This window comes from Mirounga leonina, unplaced genomic scaffold, assembly GCF_011800145.1.
Source record: "Mirounga leonina isolate KUSES-001 unplaced genomic scaffold, KU_Mleo_1.0 Mir_125, whole genome shotgun sequence".
NCBI classification, from domain to species: Eukaryota; Metazoa; Chordata; class Mammalia; order Carnivora; family Phocidae; genus Mirounga; species Mirounga leonina.
The window spans coordinates 31,108,564-31,131,184 of NW_023270305.1; the positions used below are offsets into that span (position 1 = coordinate 31,108,564).

Consider the following 22,621-nt stretch of genomic DNA (forward strand, 5'->3'; position numbering starts at 1 on the left):
GGTAAAAGCTGAAATTCTGGGAAATTAATGACATTTCTTTACTCCACAGGTGTGGACTTGGCTGAATGTTACTGGTGACCAAGTCAAGTGCGTAAAAAATTCAGAGAATGGCAAAAATGACAAAAATCAAAGTTCACCCAAAAGGGTTAGAATCCTATAACTTTGCTTTAGAGACCATGGCTAACATTTCATTTCTGAGATATTTTCAAATGGCAGTTTCTCAGATAATCCACGGATTGAGTCCATCACTGGGACTACAAACATTTTACTCACCTCAGAACTGGTGAGAATCTTTGTCCTTCTTACATGCTATTTTAAAAACACCACAAACTACAGGGCGCCTGGGTGGCTCAGTTGGTTAAGCGACTGCCTTTGGCTCTGGTCACGATCCTGGAGTCCCGGGATCGAGTCCCGCATCAGGCTCCCTGCTCGGCAGGGAGTCTGCTTCTCCCTCTGACCCTCCCCCTCTCATGCTCTCTCTCTCTCTCTCTCTCATTCTCGCTCTCAAATAAAATCTTTAAAAAAACAAACAAACAAACAAAACAAAAAAAAACACCACAAACTACAGTATTACACATTTGCATCTACTGAAGAAAACAACACACACATTTCTAACTTGAACCTCTGAGTAATGCAGTGTCTGGTAAGAGTGCCCAACAGCTACATGTGGAAAGTGGCCACCATACTGGACAGCACGGTTCTACAGATTAGTGTTTTTTTTTTTAAAAAAGTACTTAAATATGGGGCACCTAGGTGGCTCAGTCAGTTAAGTATCTGACTCTTCGTATCGGCTCAGGTCACAATCTCAGGGCCATGGGATCAAGCCCCACGTCAGGCTCTTCGCTGGGTGCAGAGTCTGCTTGGGATTCTCTCTCCCTCTCCCCCTACTCACGCTCTCTCTAAAATAAAATAAGTAAATCTTAAAAAAAAAAAAAAAAAAAGTACTTAAATATGACATGCTTTATTTACTGCTAATTTCCTACAACAAACCCCAAAAGATTTTACAACCTAAATCAATCTAAATAAGAGATCAGCATTTTACAAACATAAACTCCAGAGTTTTTCCTCTTGGTTCCCATTCCTGGCCTAGTTTAGCTCCTTATTCTCTTAAACACTTAATCTCAGGGACAGTTTGTTTCAATTTTGCCCTTCTTTTTAAGAAGATTCCCAATTCCTCTATAGTCCTGGTTCACCCACTCGTTTCCAATATCCTCAAGTGAGGACATATTGTACTCTTCCTCCTGAAGAATACCTCTTGTGTTGGAACTGCATATAAACTTTTGCTAGCAACAAACATAAAACAGGTAACAGAAAATGATGTTACCACCCTAAGTATTTCTTCCCTTTTGGCCTTTATAGTCCACTGAACTATCTTCTGTATCCTTTCCACTGGGTACCTCTTTCCATTTTCAATTAGCTTCTTTTTAATAGAGTAGCTCCTTCACCACCACACTTAGTGCATGGGCACAGTGAGTTAAAAATGCATGCCTTCACTTACCTCTTCTGCCTTTTCAGAATTAAGAACCACCCTGAACAAAACGAACAAAAATAAAAACAAAAACTCAAACTCTGGAAAAAAAAAATCCAACTTGTTCAAACTTTGATTCCTTTTCTCCAATGGTATATCTATCAGAGCCTTCTTTCTTCTGTGGCTCTATATGGCTATTAAAAAAAAAATGCCTGGGTCAGCAAGACTGCCCACCTACAGGAAGCCAAAACTAAAAACAAAACAGACACCAGAAACTGCTTAATCATTGTTACCCCCATTTCCAGTGGTAGTCAAGGCTCTCTGATCAGGTATTACAGCTTGCTCCCTTCATTTTCATGTTCTAAAACCTTTCTCCATGAATAAACTGTTTTCTTCACTGATACTACAATTTCTCTAAGTCTGGCAAGCATTTTCTTCTCCTTAGAGCCACTGTTCACACCACAAAGAGACCACAATGGCAAGCTCATCCCACACCCCTCTGTGGTTTTTATTTCTAGCCCCACCTAATCACTAGGCTTGGAGAGGGGGTGTCCTCTCATTTTTCAACAGCCTGTCTGATACTGTTCATGGCCTGTCTAATCTAAAATCCTTCTGTGGTCTAAACTAACAAAATCTTCCTCTTTCTTCTGTAAAAAATTCTTTTAACTTCACTCTCTCTCTTTCTCATAACCATTCAGTCATTTTCTGTTCCCTCATAGCATTCTACTGAGGCTTTCCAAACAGAACTGCAAATTCTTCTAAAGGAGTGCTAGGAGGCCCCTGGGCCTGCTTCTCAGTGTTGAAAAACCAGGTTTCCAAGTCTGCAAAGTTCTAAGTCAGATCCTAGGCTGTGGCAAATCCACCAAGGTAACACTGCTCTTTGAAACACCTTTAGGAAGGCAACCAACTGGCTTCTGAAGACAGCACTTTCAAAATGTCAATAACTGGCACATACCTGCAAGGACAGTTTCTACTCTTCTAGTATTTCTCCATCTCTCTGTATTAAGTTACTATTAATCTCTCGTTGAACTAGTTACTTTTGGCTTTACTTCTATCTACCACATGAAGGAGGGGGTCATGTCTGTTCAAAGTTCTCCTTCAAACTATTCCATCATTTATTGAAGTATGCAATAAGCTATCTAAGGAAGTACCATGCTAGGTGCCAAAAAGAACTTAAAAAATAGATAAAGCAATCTGGATGAGAAGAAAAATCTGTACACAAACTCAGAAATATAAAGGGCAGGAACAAAAGAGTAGGCTGTGTCCTAACTAGAGCTGTGTATATAATTAGCTGTTCTGCCACTTCTCTCTGCCTTCTGCCTTAGCACCATTCTTTTCTGCCTTCTTTCCACTGTCTACTACTTGTAAATGATAGTTAATGCTCTCCAAAGTTCCTTCCATGTTCTCTATCCATACTAATTTTTGTGGTTGGCCTCTGCCTCCTCAACTGTTCAGGCTGCCTGGAGGAACTGATGCAGCCCCTCATGGGGGTTCCAAGACACAGCCTCCCAGCATGTGCAAACAGAAGGTGCCACACGACTGAAAGATACTCTCTGCCTTATATCCGAACCAGATTTCTCCAAACTGATGTCCCATATTTATCAACTTTTGCTACAAGCTGAATGAAGTGAATTCTCTGTACCTTGCACATTAAGGATGCTGAGGAAATACCTGCTTTGTATCTACCAGGAATAGGCAAGAACTGGAAAAGTTTGAGTTGCTGTAACAGACATTTCTATTAAGCTATCATTTCAAAACTTTGGTTCTGCAGAACTCCAGTTTTGTGGGTTTTAGTGTTTTGGGGGGATGGGGACAAGAACAAGGATTCTTTGGTCAAATATGCATGGGAAACAAGAGTTCGGCAAAGTTAAATGAGTTTCTTTACTGATGGCCCCTGGAATGTGCTAAGGTCTCTTGGAGAAGAGTATTAGGGGGACATCATGTGAAGCGTTTTCATGTGACCTTTTGACTCCACATCCTTTTCTTCCACAAAGCACTTCCAGGCCTTGATCCCTGCTCTATAAAATGAGTACTTATTTCACAGGGTTATAATGAGGATTTAATAAGTGAATACATGTAAAATGCTGAAAACAATGCTAGGTATATAATAAGCACTCAAGAAGAGTTAACTATAGGGCGCCTGGGTGGCTCAGTTGGTTAAGCGACTGCCTTCAGCTCAGGTCATGATCCCAGGGTCCTGGGATCGAGTCCCGCATCGGGCTCCCTGCTCTGCGGGGAGCCTGCTTCTCCCTCTCCCACTCCCCCTGCTTGTGTTCCCTCTCTCGCTGTGTCTCTCTCTGTCAAACAAATAAATAAAATCTTTAAAAAAAAAAAAAAAAAAGAAGAGTTAACTATAATTGCCGCTATATTCCCCTATGCTGATACTATTTAATATGCCAATATTCCCAGAAGAGTGAAATTTTGAAAAATTTTTTACTTTGTAGTAATTCCCACTGTTACTACACCTAGTGGACAGAATGAGCCCTCCCTTTGCCTGAGAGGCACTGCTTGAGACTCCAAATAACAGGAAACATTTATAGAAAAACTGATATATATGATATAGTTATCAGTAAGAAACAGATCTTACAGAAAAAGCACAAAGTGAAAAGGGTGTTGTAAATTTTCTTCATTCCAAAAGAAAGAGCCTTCAGTACTTTGAGAGCTGAGGTGGTCTAAATGCTCAGCACAGTCTCTGGCACAGAGTAAGCACTCAACAGAAGCTGGATGAGAAGCCTGAGAAATTAATGGATAAATGACCATTTCCTTGAACAGCTCAAATATTATTTCCAAATCACTATAAAACAACTGGGAAACCCATACATTTCTCTGTTTAGGCTCCCTCGCTCTTCTCTGTAGATGTTTAATCATATAGGTAAAATATGAAAGTAGACAGAAGAGTGGTTGCTATGTTCTGCTGAAGAGTTATTAGTGGTACTTGGCAGAATTTAATCTCCCAATGTGTGAAAATCTAACATTTGCTAAAAATAAATAAATAAATAAACAAACAAACAAACTGTAAAGGTAATGTGCGCCATACACAATGGTACTATTTGATGTCTTTTAAAGATACAGTACCTACCTGCCTCATATTTATAATTTATACAGGAATTTATCATTTATAAACTTACACAGGAATCTATCTCTCCATGTTCATCTGAGCTAGTTTCAGAACTTTGAAAATTTTTAAAAAAACTGATAAATGATCAGAAAAAAAACTAAGCTATGAAGAATTAAATTGGTTAATGGAAGAAAAAATTGGTGCATTTTATAAAAATCAACAAGAATCTTCCCAACTATTTTTTTTTTTTTTCCTGAAAACAATGATCTCAAATACTTCCAATTTTAAAGTACCAGAATTCTATGGCTAGAACCTCACACCAGTATCACTGTTTCTATCATCCAGTTTCTTCCCTTTATTTTATGAGCTTTTCTTTCTTTCTTTTTAAAACCTGGTAATCCTCACATTAAAAAATTCTAGGACAGGGGTCCGCAAATTATGACCAAGGTCCAAATATGGCTTGCTGCCCATATTGTACACCAGATGGCCAAGATGGTTTTTTTGTTTTCTCTTTTTTTTAACATTTTTGAAGGGCTATAAAATAAATCGAAGAAGAATATTCAACAGAGACCTTATATGGCTAGCAAAACCTAAAATATTTACTCTGACCCTTTACAAAAAACTTTGCTGTTCCTGCTTTAGGGTATTATTTATCACAGCTTACTCAGTAATTCAAGATAATTTATATCAATGATAAGTTCACAGTGAATCAATACATTTTATGGTGGTAATTAGCATAGAACTCCTTCGTAACAGTATTTGTGGTCTTCATGCCTACCATTTAGTTCCAATAACCAACTAAGTTGTTTTTTTAGAATGCTAGCAGAGAACCCCGCACAGTATGGAAGTTCAAATATCAAACTCAGACCACCTAAACAATAGTACTTCAGTTATAATGCTAGTCTAAAGTAGTGGAATAGTCTGGATATAGGAAACCCTTTTTCTCTCTTGAGAATTCAGATCAACTGATAAGCAAAGAAAGCTCAAACCATTTTATCCTCTTTGTACATCCCCCGTTCTTACTTAAGTTAAAAGGAAGAAAATAATTCTTCCTTGCTTTCTCTGAAGTCTACCCCAGGTGAGAGGTACAGATGTATATGTGTGTGTGTGTGTGTGTGTATATCAAAATCTCAAATGTGTTTTCTAATTAGGTTTCCTTATAGAGAGTTCTCCCCAAATATTTGAAAGAAAACAAACACAGAAACTTACTCCAGAGCAGGTCTCAGAACTCTGACTTTTAATGCTTCTAATATTCGATTTAACTCCACAAATGGTTCTTTCTGACTTGGGTCTACAGAAAGACCGGATTCCTGACAAAAATAGAATGAACTTTTGTTAGCAGTAATAAGGTAAAGAGATATGATAAAAACATATTCTAAATTATAAAATATGGGTCAATCCATTAAAAATAATTTCTAACATGTATTTCTATGGTGCAGACTGATGACTGAGCCCTACTATCATTCTTTCTAATAGTAGTAGAATCCCTTTGTATTCCATACAGAGCCGGGTACATAACTGTATGGAATAAAGCTGGATATGACTTTGTGAGTTGTAAATTCTGGCCAGTGAAACAGAAACATATATTCTTTGCCCCTTTCTGGAATACCAAAAGGTGTAGCTAGAGTTCTGACTGCTATCCTGGACCATAAGGACAGGGACACCTTAGAAACAGCAGAGCTACAAGGAAGCTAGGTCCCTAAAAGCCTCATGGAGCATAGCTACTATATCTGCTGTGGATGGCTTACCACCTCCTAATTCTGTGCAAGAGACATAAACTTCATTTTTTTTTTTAAAGCACTGGTATTTTGGGTCTTTGTTACTTATAAATAAGCTTAATCCTAACTGACATAACTGCCTTTAGGAAATTTATACAGACACACACAAAATTCCCGTAAGGAACAGAGAAAGACCTGAGTTACTGTTTTTCTGAATTGTTTAAAATAGAAGGGGTGCCTGGCTGGCTCAGTCGGTAGAGCATGCAACTCTTGATCTTGGGGTTGTGAGTTCGAGACCCACATGGGGTGTAGAGATTACTTAAAATCTTTTAAAAAATAAAAAATAAAATAAAATAGAAAAGGCTTAGATTAGAGGTCTGGTTTACAGACTGGCTTTAAACTATTTAATCTTTATAGTCCTTCATTTTTCTAAACAGAAAACACAATAGCACATGGTGGCTTAGAATACAGTTTGAAGACGTCAATTTGGGACTGAATCCTAGTTCCTTCACGAAGGAATTTGTATGGCCTTGGGCAAACCACTTCTCCAGACCTCAGCTTCCTTATCTATAGAATGGAAGCAATTTCTAGCAATTTCTATCTCACAGGATTGCAGTGAGGAATAAAGGCAGGGGTTGGCTTGTGGACTCAACACATGACAGTTGGCACCATCACAACTAGGTGATACTGGTGGACTATTCTGAGATCCCCAACCTTATGTCTACTAGCAATAAAAAACAAAAGCTGCTCACCTGAAGTAAATTTTAGCTTAAAACTCATCTGATAAACAAAATGCTACAAGTTGGGCCAGATTCTTCTCTGCTATCCTACCTTCCCTATTAAAAGAGGAAATGGAGAAAGTAGTATCACTTTTGACCCCTTGGTTGATGACCTGGGACCAATGCGATGTGGCAGGGATAAGGAAAAAACAATTCAAATATGAAGTTCTAGAATTGTAGTTTTCACCAAAAAAAAAGACCTCCTAGTACAATGAGGTCAGCCCTGATATTAAAAATCTCTCTATGGCCAGCAGAAGATTCAAAGACCCCAAGGAGCTCCCTCGTTTTCTGCGCTGCATGTCCTCACACACCGGCACACTGTTACCTGGCAGAGCTCTTCAGCTACATCCAGCATTCCTTGTCGAAAGAAGTGCTCCACCATCACCTCATTGAGGAGCCTCTGACTGTCTGCCTGCCAGCAGCCGTCTATTCCCACACTGCTAATGTCAGAATCAAAATTCTGAAAAAAAAAAAAGAAAACGGATCAGGAATTGGCTAGGATAGATCACTTTATAGGATTTTCACCCCACCTAACAGAAAGAGTGCCCTTCATTTTGCTCAAATATCCACAGTAAGGACCCAATTCAAATCATCTGCAGCCTATGAAAGAAGTCGTTTTTCCACTGCTCCGTTCTAAAACTTGTCACTCTCGTTGATTGATTATTGCTAGAACAGTAAATGAGTACATTTTCAGAGGGTATTTTGGGAAAATACATTTAATCATTTCAAATAAATTTATTTCTACACGATATAGCAATATTTTCAGGTGTACAGTGCTACCTAGAAAAACATATTCAATGCAGCATTGTCTAATTGGAAAAGAGAGAAAACCCATATGCCCAACACAGGATTAAATAATCATGGCACAGCCCAACAACTGCTGTGCCAAGGTAGGGGTTGGGGGTGGGAGAATGGCCAGGTAATGAAGAGAGCAGGCTCTGAGGCCAATCTACCTGGGTTTGAATCCTGGTTCTTTTACTAGCTGTGTGATCTTGGCCAAATCAGTCAAGGTCTTTGAGCCTTAGCTTCCTTATCTTAAGTGGAGAAAATAACAGCACCTTCCTATGATGGGCTGCATCTTCTTAAAATTCCCATGTTGAAGTCCTAATTCCCAGTACCTCATTGAATTAAGATGAGGTCATTATGGTGGGCCCTAATCCAATAGGACTGGTATCCTTATAAAAAGAGGAAATTAGGACACAGGTAAGTACAGAGGAAACACCCATGTGTTAGGGACTGAATGTCTGTATGTGTCCACCCCCCCACACACCTCCCAAATTCCTACACTGAAGCCCTAACCACCAATGTGGCTGTATTTGGAGATGGTCTGCGAGGAGGAGATAAAGGTTAAATGAAGTCATAAAGGTGGGGCCCTAATCCAATACCACTGGTGCTCTTTTAAGACAAGGGAAAAACACCAGCGTGTTCTCTGTCTCTCCACCCTGTGAGGACACAGTGAGAAGGCAGTCATCTATAAGCCAGGAAGGAGGTTGTCTGCCCTCAATAGGAAATGAGTTGGCCAGCGCCTTGATCTTGGACTTCCCAATCTCCAGAACTGTAAGAAAAATAAGTTTCTATTGTTTAAACAACCTAGTCTATGGTATTTTGTCTTGGCACCTCAAACAGATGAAGACCCCATGTGAAGATCCCAGGAGAAGGTGACTATCTACCAGCCAAGAAGACAGGCCTCAGCAGAAACCAACCCTGCCAGCATTTATCTTGAACTTCTAGTCTCCAGAGCTGTGGAAAAATAAAGGTCTGTTTAAGCCACCCAGTCTGTGGCATTTTGTTATAAGAGCCCTAGCAAATTAATATACTCCTTTATTGGTTAAATGAAATGGTAGTTGCTAATATTCTAATATTACTATTCATAACGAAAAAGTGAGGTTCATTACTATATCTACTAATATGGAAAAATGGCCATGACACCTTAAGTGAAAAAAGCAAGTTTTACAAAATTATGACCCCATTTTTGTTTTTTAAAAAAGGAATACTTGCAAATGCTTAGGAAAAAAATCCAAAAGAATATACATTAAAGTATTAGCAGAGATTATCACTGGAGATTACCACTCTCCACAAAAAGAGCAAATATTCCTTTTATGATAAACTAAAAGATTTTCTTAAAACACACGTTAAGAGTTCCAGTTCTGGGTAAGATTTACATGTAAGCACATTCCACCCTGTCTATCCCACTGAATGCAGTTATAAAATCAGCAGAGTGAAGGCAGCAGCCATTTGAGGACACTAAAAAGTGATTCTAGATCCTCCTCCACTTATGATGGGTTAAATCCTGATAAACATAAAATAAACTGAAAATAACATGAACTGAAAATGAATTTAGTATACCTAACCTACCAAACATCATAGCTTAGCCTAGCCTATCTTACACATGCTCAGATGCTTACATTAGCCTATAGTTGGGTAAAATCATCAACACAAAGCCCATTTTATAACAAAGTATTGACTATCTCATGTAATTTACTCAATACAGTAATGAAGTGAAAACCAGAATGGTGATACGAGCATTAAAACGCTGCTAAGTGTACTGGTCGTTCACCCTCGTGATCATGTAGCTGACGGGGAGCTGCAGCTCAGTGCTGCTGCCCAGGATTCACAAGAGTAACATACAGCATAGTGCTGCCAGCCCTGGAAAAGATAAAAATTCAAAAGTCCAAGTACAGTTTCTACCAGAAGCGTATCGCTTTCACACCATCATAAAGTAAAAAAAAATTGTAAGTCAAATCATCCTAAGTCGGGGACCATCGACAGTAGTAAGTGGACTGGGAAGAGGGTCACAGAACTAGTGGTGAGTTTACTACTTTTCTCCCTCCAATACCTCTCAGCCTGGATGCGATACAGCCAAAACACAGAACTAGGCATCCAGAATGTGGACACAGTGTTCCAGGGGAAGCCCTCTAGTTCCAGCATGAGAAACAGGAATGGGTTTCTCCTATCACCCAGAGAAGAAGAGAAATCACATGTATTTTCCCTCCATTTTCTTGCACCTCTAGTTCAAGGCAGTCTGACGGTACATTACTTTTCTATTGCAACTTAAATCAACACAATTTTATTATTTCACAGCTTGACAGATCAGAAGTCCAATAGGCTCACACCGTTTCTCTGCTCCAGGTCCCACAAAGCTGAAATCAAGGTGTCAGTGACCTAGGCTCGTATCTGGGAGAATACAAGATGAATCTGCTTCCAGGCTCGTTCAGGTTGCAGAATAAAGTTCCATGCAGTTTTAAGACCATGGTCCTTGTTTCCTAATTGGCTGTAGGGGTTGTTCTCAGCTTCTAGAAGCCACTCACATTCCCTGGCTCATGGCCCCCTCTATGTTCAAAAGCCAACAACAGAGGTGACATCCCTCACACTCTTGAATCTGTTTTTTCTCTTTCTACCAACCTCCACTGCTTTTACGGGCTCCTGTAAAATTATACCAGGCTCACCTAGATAATCTCCCCATTTTAAGGTCGACTGCTTAGTAACCTTAATTATACCTGTGAAATCCCTTCAAAGCAGTACCTAGATAAATGTCTGAATAACCAGGGATCAAGAATCTTGGGAGGGTATTTTTAGAATTTTGCCTACTACAGCAGGCAACCTAAAACTCTGGCAGAGGGGGTCCTTTCTCTCCAGAGGAGCTGTGGTCCCAAGAAGGGGCAAAAACCTCTATTGCATCTTTGCTTTCTGTCGTTCCACCACCTAGCCCCAGATACAGGCATAGTCATAGTAAGTGTACAGAAGAGTAGGGTAAAACAAAGCCCCAGTTTTCTGGCCAAATGACCAAAAATGTGGCCCCAGAGAACCATATAGTCCCATTGAGATCATAGAGAGGGAAGAATCAGAAAAGTGACCCCTTAAAGTTGTTATGAACTCCTAGGCTCATTCTCCAGTTGCACATGCAAGGGCCGATCCTAAGCAACATACCAGACTTTAAAAACTGAACTAGGGGACAGAACTAGATTCCAGGTCCCAGAATGGCCACTGGTTGGCAGACAAATAAGACATATCTGAATAGCTCTGACACTGAAACCACAACTCAGAGAACACTGATCAGAACTTGTAGCCTGAACTCAACCAGGTTGACTGCTAAAACAGAAATATCAACATTCTCCATAGAATTTAAACAAGACCCAGAGTCTTGTAACATAATACAGTTGACCCTTGAACAATCTGGGTTTGAACTGCACAGATCCACTTATACATGATTTTTTTTTCTGATAAATACACCACAGTACTGTATATGTATTTTCTCTTCCTTGTGATTTTAGTAACATTTTCTTTTCTCTAGCTTAATTTATTATAAGAATATAGTATATAACACATATACAAAATATGTGTTTATCAACTGTTCATGTTATCAGTAAGGCTTCCACCCAACAGTAAGTTATCAGTAGTTAAGTTTTGGGGGAGTCAAAAGTTGTATGTAGATTTTCAACTGTGCAGGGTGTTGTTCCAGGGTCAACTGTATTAAAAATGTCCAGGATACAATCCAAAATCATCTGGCATACAAAGAACCAAGAAAATCTAAACTCACATGGGAATAGATGGTTCAACAGACATCAATGCCAAAATGACAAAGGTATTGAAGTTATCAAATACTTTAAAGTTATAAAACTGCTTTATAAAGGAAGAGTAAACACTTTCGAACAAAACACAGAAAGTCCTATCAAAGAAACAGAAGACACAGTAATCAAAATAAAAAACTCATTGGACTCAATATCAGAATGGAGGTGCCAACACAAAAAGTCAGTAAATATCAACAGAAATTATCTAATCTAAACAATAAAAAAGACTGGAAGAAATGAACAGAGCCTCAGAGACCTGTGGGACAACAAGACATCTAATATGTATGTCATCCGAGTACCAGAAGAAGAGAGAGTAATGGAGAAAAAATGAATACTTCCTGAACTTAGCAAAAGACGTAAATCTACAGATTCAAGAAGCTCAGCAAACTCGTAAAAGGATAAACTCAAAGAAATCCACACCCAGACACCTTACAATCAAATGGCTGAAAACCTAAAGACAAAGAAAAAAATCTTGAAAGTGGCTAGAGAAAAGTGATGCATTGCTTACAGAATTCTTCACAGAAACCATGGTGACTAGAAAGAAGTCACTCAACATTTTTCATGTACTAAAAGAATGATCATCCCAGAATTTTATGTCAAGTAAAAATATCCTGTACAAACGAAGATGAAATAAAAACATTCTCAGGGCGCCTGGGTGGCTCAGTCGTTAAGCGTCTGCCTTCGGCTCAGGTCATGATCCCAGGGTCCTGGGATCGAGCCCCGCATCGGGCTTCCCTGCTCGGCAGGAAGCCTGCTTCTCCCTCTCCCACTCCCCCTGCTGGTGTTCCCTCTCTGGCTGTGTCTCTCTCTGTCAAATAAATAAATAAAATCTATAAAAAAAAAAAAAAAAGATTTGGGTGCCTGGGTGGCTCAGTTGGTTAAGCGACTGCCTTCAGCTCAGGTCATGATCCCAGGGTCCTGGGATCGAGTCCCGCATCGGGCTCCCTGCTCTGCAGGGAGCCTGCTTCTCCCTCTCCCACTCCCACTGCTTGTGTTCCCTCTCTCACTGTGTCTCTCTCTGTCAAATAAACAAATAAAATCTTTAAAAAAAAAAAACATTCTCAGATGAAAGAAAGCTGAATTTGTTGCCAGAAGACCTGCTCTAAAAGAACTGTTGTAAATTCTTGAGATAGAAAGGAAATGATACCAAAAGTAAATTCTGAACATCAAAAGTGAAGAAAGAACAAGTCTACCTTGTGGTCTAAAAGCTTTCCCTAACCAGATACCACCTCACACCTGTCAGAATGGCTAATATTAACGACAAGAAACAAAAGATGTTGGCGAGGATGCGGAGAAACGGGGACCCTCTTACACTGCTGGTGGGAATGCAAACTGGTACAGCCACTATGGAGAACCATTTGGAGGTTTCTTAAGAAGTTAAAAATAGAAGTACCCTACAACCCAGCAATTGCACTACTAGGTATTTACCCAAAGGATACAAAAATACAGATTCAAAGGGGTATGTGCACCCTGATGTGTATAGCAGCATTATCAACGATAGCCAAACTATGGAGAGAGCCCAAGTGTGACTGTTGAATGGATAAAGAAGATGTGGTATATATACATAATGGAATATTACTCAGCCACCAAAAAGAATGAAATCTTGCCATTTGCAACAACATGATGGAGCTAGAGTATATTGTGCCTAGTGAAATAAGTCAGAAAAAGACAAATACCATCTGATCTCACTCATATGTGGACTTTAAGAAAGGAAACAGATGAACATTTGGGAAGGGGGAAATGAAAAAAAAGGAAAGAGGGAAACAAGCCATAACTGACTTTTTTTTTAAAGATTTTATTTATTTATTTGAGAAAGAATGAGAGACAGAGAGCACGAGAGGGAAGAGGGTCAGAGGGAGAAGCAGACTCCCCGCTGAGCAGGGAGGCTGATGCAGGACTTGATCCCGGGACTCCAGGATCATGACCTGAGCCGAAGGCAGTCGCTTAACCAACTGAGCCACCCAGGCACCCATAAATGACTCTAAATGACAGAGAACAGAGTGAAGGTTGATCGAGGGAGGTGGGGGGGGGGGCTAGATAGGTGATGGATATTAAAGACAGCACTTACGATGAGCACTGGGTGTCATATATAAGTGATGAATCACTGAAATCTACTCCAGAAATAGTGCACTATATGTTAACTAATAAAATTTAAATAAAATAAAATAAAATAAAAAATAAAAGCTTTCCCTAACGAATTTTACTTTCACTCCCTAAATCTTACATAGGCATTACCCCCCAATAAACCTCTTGCATTTTTTTAAGCACATAAATTTAATTAGACAAGATCATTTAGATTTAACTGAAATTACAATCCTAGGCAATCGCTGCTTAACTCAGACCAAGTAACATAGGATTATTTTATAGCACATACAAGAACAGGCAGAAACTGCTAAGCACCCACCATTTACAATGACCACAATGCAGGAGAGTTTTCCTCTCCAACATTGAGCACATTTTTCTTTAAAGAGCTATCTACCCTTATTTTGGATGTCAATCCAATAGCCTAAAACAAAACACATACATTAAGACTCAGAATTACTTGGGCAAAAACCAAAAATGAACAAGCAAAATTACCGTCAGAATCTTAAATTTTATTTACTTGCTTTTTATAGACCTCTTTCTTGGTCTAGTACTTAACCTAAAGAATACTAATAATACCAAGTACCTAGATTCTAAAGCAATAGCTACCACACAAATACTAAATAGGCTGTCTCTAGCACTGAAGAAAAAGCCACAACTGCTTGCATAAGGCTAATTTCAAATCAGATTATCAGATTCTGCCTGTTGAGAGATGACTTTATAACAGTTCACCAATGCTTTTGAGTAGATTATTGTATCTCTATGCCATCTATGACCACTAGAACGCTGGAAGTGGAGATGGTGCTACTCTGTTCCTCTTCCAGACTAGAGCAGAGGCCATACGGGTGATGATGTCATAGACACTGTCCCATATTTTCTGCCCCAGACAAATGGCCATTCAAATGAATAAAGGAATGGGTATCTGAAGATGACACAATTTATAACAAACTCCAGCATCTGCCTGTATTTCTCTCAATGTCTAAGTGTACCGTATAAGCAAGAATCATTGAGACTATGTAAGAAAGATTCCTCACTGATCTAGTGACCTCATTCAATCCAAACATAGCCTTCAGATTTCTACTTATTCATTTAATAATTATACTCCAATCCCATCAACCCCTAACAAATTTATAAGGTTCCTGTTCTGCAGGAAAGAAATGAAACAACTTTGGAAGACACAACGGTCATCTCAAAGGACAGAGCATGTTAAAAGAGACTATTTTATTTGGCAGTATAGACTAAGTCCAAATTTTAATAGCTACCATCAGATAATAACTGCTCAAGAAAAGAATTCCTTCAAATCTTCCCTTAATATACATAAAAAAGTTAATTTTGATCATCCGAAAATGTTAAAATGTAAGAGTTTAATATTTAAACAAATTTAAACAATTTTGCTATGCTCCTCACATACCTTTATTTCCATAAGGTATACCCTAGTCACTGCTATATGGGTAAGGAAAAAATCAAACACCCTTACGCTCAGGATATCTTTACTGCATTCAAATTCTAATTCCATAGTCTTGGAAAATAGAACTAAACATGAATAAGCAATGCATTAGATGAAATTTTCTGAGCTCCCTTCTACCATTCTGACTTTCCAGTTTAAACTATCAAGGTAGAAAAACAAACTACTTTCACAGCTTATTTTCTGCTCACATGTAGTAAAAATCAAAGTTAAAATTGTATAAAGAGGTTGAGGAAATGCAGCATAGTGCTACTCCTTTTGTTATAACTGTATGTTCTTTCTGTTGCTTCAGTGCTAGGATCAGTTCCAGCTTCTGTTGCTAGGTGACCAAACTCGTTTGCATGGCTGCAGGAAATCAGTAGCATTGCAAACAAGCCAAGAAGTGGCTAATAAAAAGAAATATCTATTATTAGTACTTCTGTTTTACTGTACTTTTTCCTTTTACATTTTTCAAGAAAAAACTTGAAAAGATGTTCTTAAATGTGAAAGCAGAATTCAAACAAGAATCAAAAACAAAAAAGCACACATTCAAGGGTGTGTCTGCCTGGCAAGGATGTTATAGCTTAGAAATGATACATTAATTCGTACACTATCTCATGTATGTACTTTCAGTGCCATTCATATTTTTGACGATTTTAAGTTTAAAAATGTGGAAGCTGAGGGGTGCCTGGGTGGCTCAGCTGGTTAAGCATCTGACTCTTGTTTTCGGCTCAGGTCACGATCTCAGAGTCATGAGATCAAGCCCCGCAACTGTCTGTGCTCAGTGTGGAGTCTACTTGAGAGTCTCTGCCTCTCCCATCTCCCCCGCCCACATGCCTGCTCTCTCTTTCGCAAATAAACTAATAAAACCTTTTTTAAAAAAAAATATAAAGAGGGGCGCCTGGGTGGCTCAGTCGTTAAGCGTCTGCCTTCGGCTCAGGTCATGATCCCAGGGTTCTGGGATCGAGCCCCACATCGGGCTCCCTGCTCGGCAGGAAGCCTGCTTCTCCCTCTCCCACTCCTCCTGCTTGTATCCCCTCTCTTGCCGTGTCTCTCTCTGTCAAATAAATAAAATCTTAAAAAAAAAAAAAAATATATATATATATATATATATATATATAAAGAAATAAAGAAATAAAATCTGGAAACTGAGACAGAGAAGGAGTAAATAACTTTAATAAAACATTATGAAACTATGAAATCTAAACAGATCATCCTATCTCCTTGGCCACATCATGAACATGCTTACAAACTGGTTAGACTTTGAAGACTGGTTTTGATTGTTCACCATTCAAAACCAATACATTTCTGAAATAAAGTTTATGAAATTATGTATTTTTTTAAAGTAGGCTCCATGCCCAGCATGGTGCCCAAACCCACGACCCTGAGATCAAGACCAGAGCTGAGATCAAGAGTAGGACACTTAACCGACCAAGCCACCGAGGCACCCCTGAAATTTTAATTATTGAGCAATGGTAACAATACAAGAAAAAACTCAGTAATTATTTTAATTCTTAAGTGTCAATTCTTTAATACTGTTAATAATTAAAAAAAAAAAAACTCCCCCACCTACTTTTGAAGAAAAATTGGTGTATGAACCTAACAATGTGCTATTGTTACACCTAGCAGGAATCAATTTCTCTAAGCATCCAATTAATCTGGTTTAGCAGTGAGGGACAGAGGTAGACCACAAAGGATACTTAACAGGGAATTAAGAAGACCTGGATTCTGGTTCCACTCAGTCTGGGAAAAGATATCTACTTAACATACATATATACATACATACTTTACATACATCCAAAAGAGGTGTGTTTTTTTTTTTTAATTCCTCCCAATATGAGAACAAAACAACCAAAATTCCTCCCAAACAATAAAGACAAACAACCTAATTGAAAAAAAGTGGACAAAAGATGAGCAAGAAATTCACAAAAGGGAGAAATTCTGATAGTCAAAAACATGAAAAGATGCTCAACCCCAAAGATGATGATGGAAATGCAAATTTATACAACTAGATAAATTAATCAGATGGATGTGAAATATTCAGAAAATTTCAAGTCTGATAGTACCAAGTGTAGATGAGAAACAGAATTGTGTTTAATACATGTTTGGTAGGACGGTAATTTAGTATAAGCCCTTCAGGGAAAAATATAGCAAACCTGGTAAAGCTGATGATGAGGCACATGGTCTCAGATGAAATAATCCATATTTGGGCATATACCAGCCAGCGGTGCCTTGCAAACTGGTTGGAAAATAAATTCAGTAGTGTGTCATAATCAGCATTTGTAGATGCATTTCTAGATGGAGATGCTACCTTCTTAAACGTTCCATTCTGTCCTCTGTATGCTATTCATACTTCTATTTTGGTTTTCAAAGTTAAGAGAGAGGCAGGTTGTGCCAGATCAAGGAAGGAGCGGGGTGGGGGGGGAGGCATCCTAGTAAGTTCTTACTTTATAAACAAAGGGGAGAGCAACGTGACATGGTCAGAGATATGCCAAACTCCAGCATTGGGCTTTTAAAATCCTTAAAATGCTCCATAATCTAACCATCTGTCACATTTGCATCCCTACCCCTCACAATTATTTTACATACCTTTCTGCTCTGGTCAATCTGCTTTCCCAACTGCCTCCTTATCTGAACAGATGACAGAAATTTGAGGAACTATTTTACTAATCTTCCCAAAGACGGCACATACCTCTTACCACTCTAGATGCATAAGAGAGAAATTCATACATACAGAGGATGACCAAGGACATTCACCGGGAGTTAATTCTCTCAAGGAACTCCAGTTAAGGAAGTTTCTTCAAAGTCATAAAATCTTAGTATTTACCCAGTTCCTCCATCTGCTTTCTAGTTCTTTGATCAAAGTTTTCACACCTGTATCTGTGGACAATAATCCCTATCTTACAAAGTGTTGGTAAAGACTAACTAAATAATGTACACCAAAATATCTACCAGGACCTTATCCCACAGAAAGCCTTCAATACAACAGTAGCTGAATTGGAGAACCAGGCCTTGCCACCAAATCTTCTGATTCTACACTGAAAAGTCTTCATTTTAGAAAATATAAATAAAAACAAAAAACACATTAACACAGGCATTAAGAACAAATTCATTAATTTAAAAATCACTCGAATACAATTACACACTGCATTAGGTGGCACAACTTAATGGGTTGTAAGGTCCCTTTTCCCTCTCAACCCAACCTGACTTGGGATGCTAGATTAAGCAAGCTATTTCATCTTCTAGCCTCAGGCAAAAGTGGGTCCATAACACCTCCAGGCCCAGTGGGATTCTCTGATCCTGCATCTTAATATGACACCTGATTGCAAAGGTTTAGGCTTTCTTCTGTGGACTAGACTATAATGCAAACAATTATCATTATCAACTAAAGAATGTAGTTTCATTCAGCTCAGAGCAGAATAAGAACAAGATAGGCCCAGAGCTTAGAGCTAATGATGTTGTGTAACAGATGGCAAAAAAAACCAGAACTTAACTCATCTTCTCTTTTGAGAATGATCTTCAGACTGAAAAAGACAAAACCAATGTTGTTTCACAGAAACTGGAGCCTGATATAAGTGAAGAGACCCAGAGAGCATCTAGCTGCTTGTATGAGTCAGGACTCTTGGTTCCTACAAACAGAAATCTCCTTTGCCCAAACAAGCTGGATTTGAAGAAAGGCTCAGGTAACCAGGGGTAGGTAAGAGGGTAGCTGAACCTCAAAAGATGTTCCCTCCCCCACCTCTTGCTCTGTTTCTCTCTGAAGAAGAATTTTGTTTCCCACAACAGACCACATTCTTTCAGGGACTACTAATCACATCTAGGTGCACATATTCCCAGCCCTTCTTTCCATAAGAGCTCTAATGAGAAAGATCCTAGAGAGGACTCTGAGGTACCCACCCTGGAGCAAACAACTGTGGCCAAGCCTGGGTAGGTCAGATCGATCCTCAGACCATGCAACTATGGCCAAACCCAACAAGGTATTGAGAATGTGGCTGCTCCTAATCCAAATCACATAATTTAAAAAGAAACGCCTTCCATCTTGACTACAAAGATATGAGATTTTTATTAAATGCCTCCCAAAAATTTAGACACATAAGTCTAGTGCATTTTCTTGGATTACTCACTAGTAGTTCAGGGAGAAGAGTTAGTTTGACATGTTTTATTTTATTTTTAGGGAATATGTTCCTGGCTTTTTATCATTGTTGTCTTTTTTATAACTTTGTTAACCATTCCTTTTCAGTAATTCTAAAAATACAATACTCAAAATATATTATCAAATTATCTGTCTGTATTTCAGAACTCAACTTAGCTCTTTTTCTTAATCAGAGTGTATTTTCTATTTCTAGTCATTTAATTTCCTTTTTCTTTCATTAACAATAACATCGCTCTACTATATAAAGATTTATCCATTACATAATAACAGAACTTCAGAGCTAGTACATACCTGATCTCACCCACTCTATATCTCAGCTACTATTTAAGGCCAAATCCAACACCTTTTCTCCCATTGGTATCTTCTTCTCCTCTCATACCCCAGTCATACCTACATAAAAGGAAGTTCCAGATGGCTCACCCAGAACTATCTTAAATATTCTATATTTTGCTTTTTATGGCATTACTCCATTTTTTAACACAGTCAGCATTTTAACTCACCCATGTAGATGCTCCATCTACTGGCAGATCAGCTTAGGCTGATGCTTTTTAAAAACTATTTTTAACCCTTATTTCCCCCCTTAAAACACTACCAGCCCTGCAATGGCCTGATTTCCTAGTGTAGCACTCATGAGTGAGATCTTTTTCCAAATCCTGATTCACCACTTGCAAGCTGTACACCTGGGATATGTTACTTAATATCTGAGTCTTAAAATGGGAACAATGTTCCTATACCATAGAATATAAATATACGTACAGCGCCCAGCTCAATAGCTGGAACATGGTCAACACTCAATACATGACAGCTATTATCTTCCTACTCCGGACTTCTCCTTAGTCTAATTTCATCCTATTTAATGAGGGCAAGCAAATCCTCAACTGTTTATATCATTCACCCCCTTTTTCCCTAATCTCCTTGAATCAAATCCTTAGGCCTTCCATCAACCCTATTCCTGATTAGGCAGCCACTCCAATAGAGTCAGTCCCCGAGGATCTTTCACAGGAGTCCAGCATTTCTCAGTTGTTTAGCCTCTTCCTCAGTCCTACAGAAAACTGCACCTCTGCTGTTTGAAATCTTAACTGTTCTTCCAAGTCAAATTTTTTTAAAGATTTTATTTATTTATTCATTTATTTATTTATTTAGACCATGCATGTGAGCAGGGGGAGGGGAAAAGGGGGAGAGAGAGAGAAGCAGATTCCACAATGAGCATGACCCCGAGGATCACAACCTGAGCCGAAGGGGAGCCGGACACTTAACCAACTGAGCCACCCAGGCGCCCCCCAATTCAAATTTAAGATACCAACTCCACAAAACTTAGACTAAATAAGAGCACAATGATCTTCCCTTTACTTTACAGTAAACAGAGTGCATCCCATGCAAATTTATCTTACGTTGCCTCAGAATTTTCCCAGCTCTTTCACATGTACAAGCAGCACTCTTACATAACCGAACTAGACCATCCTCTTCTAGAGAACATGGACTATGTATTGTGCTTTCAACTATCCCACAACTGTGTCTAAATTTAGACAATTTAAAATCTTAGCACTATTTATTTTAACATAAACACACACACACATATCTAAAGCAGTAATGGTTTTACTGACTTTTCTTACTTAGGAAGTAAACTCAAAAAAAGTCAAAAGACTTAAACACTGAAGTAAAAGCCCTAAGCAGGAGAGAATTCTAGATGTTCTTAAAATGGGAGAGAAAATTAAAAATAGGCCAACACATTGTTTTTACTAAAAATGATTTGCCACAGAACCCAATAGCTGATATTATTTATTTTAAATAGTGATCATACTATGATCTGAAAATAGTCAACACATTAAGGCAGAAATCTTCAATAATTTTTTTATGTTCACAAAATTAAAAGCCAGAAAGTGTCTTGGCTAACACCACAAACTTTTTTTATGCTTACATTAAGCGATGACTAAAGAACTTTAAAACAAGCATTAAAACATTAAAGGAAAAAATCATTAAGCATGTCAAAAATTTACTAATGTTCCTCACTCAAAACCAGCCTGCTCATAAAGGAGTCACCAGCTTCTCTGTCCTCCTCTTGGCAGGGTGGGAACATGTGTCCAGAACAAGGTGCTCACAGGCTGCTGGACAGCATTCCGGTTTATTACTCAAGTCTGTTTGTGGTACATAAAGGCCTGTGTGCCACAATGGCTTCAGCTTCATCTTGTTTGCTCACCACCAGCCCATAGGAGTCCACCCAGCCTTGTTACAATGGGTGGCCCTGGAAGCTTGTACAAATTTACCAGGTCCAAACTACAAGTCAGTGGAGTCCTATACGACAACAGCCTACACAGAATTCCTCAAGTATGTGAGAAGCACAGTGTCTAGGTAGTTCTAGTGTAGGTAACAGCTTCCTGTTATAGCTCAGGCCAAACAGATGTTCCCATCCCAAAGAAGAGGGAGGGAGAAAATGCACTGAAAAATGGTACAGAACTGGGTTAAAAGATCCAGGCTTTCTTCTGTGCCCCAGGACCATAATTCAACAAACACTTAACAGTATCAACTTAACAATGGAGTGTCATAGGATGGATCAGAAGAATCTGGAATCCAGGTCACCTAGAACCTAAACTACTTTCACAGCAACATAAAATCACACAAAAAAATTTTTTTACTTGAAAAAGCCCTTATAACTTACATGACAAAAATGTCCTCCAAAGAGAAATGAGTAAATTAAAATATATAATTAGGAACATTCACTTCAAACATATTCACACCAAAAAAGCCACAATGTACATTACTCACTATGCATTCCCTTGGTATCCATTCTCAAAGGGATTCTTTTGTTTCTAGTACCAAATACACTTAAATGCTTTGTCTCAAAATTAGCCAAAATATTTGACAACAATTATGAGTATTTGTAAAGACTTGCTAGATCAGGAAGACATGCTCTGCAAGTCACCATTAACTAGGGGGACAAGAGTAAAAAGAAGGTTCTAATAATGTGACAGGACAACAGGCACAATCTAGGAAATGGGGACACACGGTCACCCTATCAGTGGTAGAATACAAAGCTGGTCAATTACTGGCCCAAATGCTCTAGATCCTAGTGGCCAGCAGTCCACACACTTGAGATATGGCTGCTGAGGCCATCCTCACCTATCTTGAATCTGGGATCTCTTCTCAGATACTTTCTCTGATTGGCTGCTATGAAAACTTCAGCTCTTCCCACTATCATGGCATCTTCTGGTCTTGCTGTCCCCACCCTCTGTCATAACTACAAGCAGCCTGGTGGTCAAGCAGATGCCTCCTGTTACCTCCAAGGGCTTGAACCATCAGAATCACTAGATTGCCTTGGTCATTGTCAGCCACCAAAACCCAAAGCTTCCTAAC

The 22,621-nt window shown here is 38.9% G+C and overlaps 1 protein-coding gene across 1 annotated transcript in view; it reads right to left on the minus strand.

Annotated features, from left to right (window-relative positions):
- Positions 1 to 22,621, minus strand: part of RMND5A (required for meiotic nuclear division 5 homolog A) — a 65,056-nt gene that overhangs the window by 19,097 nt on the left and 23,338 nt on the right. Inside the window, exons 3-4 of the mRNA XM_035001110.1 lie at positions 7,349 to 7,483; positions 5,736 to 5,836 (exon numbers count right to left, since the gene is read on the minus strand). Of these exons, the coding sequence (XP_034857001.1) occupies positions 5,736 to 5,836; positions 7,349 to 7,483 (236 nt within the window). The remainder of the gene's footprint in view (positions 1 to 5,735; positions 5,837 to 7,348; positions 7,484 to 22,621) is intronic.